The sequence below is a fragment of the Mycetomoellerius zeteki genome, unplaced genomic scaffold, assembly GCF_001594055.1.
Source record: "Mycetomoellerius zeteki isolate Tzet28-1 unplaced genomic scaffold, Tzet1.0 scaffold517, whole genome shotgun sequence".
Classification (NCBI taxonomy): domain Eukaryota; kingdom Metazoa; phylum Arthropoda; class Insecta; order Hymenoptera; family Formicidae; genus Mycetomoellerius; species Mycetomoellerius zeteki.
This window is the reverse complement of record NW_017257520.1, coordinates 167,202-168,923: the sequence shown is the minus strand read 5'-3', so window position 1 is coordinate 168,923 and position 1,722 is coordinate 167,202. Positions and strand designations below refer to the sequence as shown.

Here is a 1,722-nt window from a genome sequence, read left to right as displayed (position 1 = left end):
GTAGAAAATTGACCAATCACAGTCGAATATAAAAAGAATAATCGACCATGATTGGTCAATTTTCTATGACTTAAGACTCTACGACCGCTATGACTTCTATTGTAGACCCCGCATTAGGGTCCTGGCACACAAAAAACTTAAGGCAGTAAGACGTAAGCAGTAAGGAAACCAACATGTTGGATTCGCTATTGCTTCTGTATGGCCTTACGGACTCTACTGTGATTGGTCAATTTGCTTACTGCTTACGTTTTATTGCTTAAGTTTTTTGTGTGCTATGGCCCTTAAGCCTTGTATCCACGATGCTAGAAATTGGTCCGAGATCTCGGAGAGAGAAAGAATTAACCAATCACATTTAAACAATTTAGTCACATGATCAATGCGATTGGTCAATTCTTTCTTCATCCGAGATCTCGGACGAATTTCTAGCATCGTGGACACTGGGCTTTAGGGCCCTGGCACACAAAAAAACTTAAGGCAGTAAGACGTAAAGCGGGGAGCACAGACTCTTGCATAAAGCCCATGGCACATACAAAAACGTAAGGCCGTAATACGTAAGCAGTAAAGAAATCGTAAGATTGGATTCGCTACTGGCCTTACGGTCTCTATCGTGATTGGCCAATTCGCTTACTGATTATGTCTTACGGCCTTACGTTTTTGTATGTGCCATGGGCTTAACGCATAACACGTAATGCATAAGAAAATGTACCAATCAAAGCTCTCCGTTTCCTTCCTTTCCATGAAATAAAGAATTCTGATTGATTGAATTTCTTATGCATTACATGTTATGCGTTATGCAAAAGTCTGTGCTCCCCGCTTAAACAGTAAGGAAATCAACATGTTGGATTCGCTACTGCTTATGTTATGGCCTTATGGACTCTACTGTGATTGGTCAATTCGCTTACTGCTTACATTTTACTGCTTAAGTTTTTTTGTGTGCCATGGCCCTAACAGAATATATATATAGGGGCTCAATTCATCTTTCTTTCTTTTCTCTTCAGAAGGAAAGAAGAAGAAAAATGAATTGGTACAAAAGTTCAGCCAAAAAGAACAGGCCTTATAATTCGACTGTAACAGGAGAATACTTGACTGTAGTTGGTTGATTCCTTCATTCTGACCCGGTTCGAAACCTCGGTGGAAACTAAGGCTATAAATGCCTGGTTTAAAGTCATCACACGTACAAAAATTTTAGTCGTAATTGTAAGGCCGTAAGCAAATCGATCAATCACAATCGAACGTTTTAAAACGCGGAAAATTAACCTTACTCTATCCGAAATCATTGTTCCAATTGAATCATGCACAACGCTACAGTTTGTGCATTCTTGTGTACGTTTGTGTCAAGATGTGTTTAGCAATTGCAAAGCACCCATTGAAGATTGAAGTTTAAGATTGAAGATTGAAATTTGACCAATAAGAACAAAGAATCAGGCTAGGCATTGAAGATCGAGATTGAAGATTGAAAGATTGAAATTTGACCAATCAAAACAATAAGAGCTAAAATACCTTTATCCTCAATGGTCAAATTTTAATCTTCAATCTTCAATCTCAATTTTCAATGCGTAGTCTGATTAGGTCTCTTTCCGTCCTGACGGAGATTCCGATTGGTATCTTCTCCCATATGGGGGCCTGGCGTCACTGGCTTCTTCTCTCGAAATGAGAACACGGAGCGTCTTCTCTCGTTTAGGAGTACGGTGCTTTCGGTCCCGTTGTCTGGGGGGGGGGGGG

General features: G+C 40.1%; 1 protein-coding gene across 1 annotated transcript in view; it reads right to left on the bottom strand.

Annotated features, from left to right (window-relative positions):
- Positions 1-1,549: 1,549 nt before the first annotated feature.
- LOC108727619 (uncharacterized) overlaps positions 1,550-1,722 on the bottom strand; it is a 3,678-nt gene continuing 3,505 nt past the window's right edge. Inside the window, exon 6 of the mRNA XM_018455796.1 lies at positions 1,550-1,707. Coding sequence (XP_018311298.1) covers positions 1,550-1,707 — 158 coding nt within the window. The remainder of the gene's footprint in view (positions 1,708-1,722) is intronic.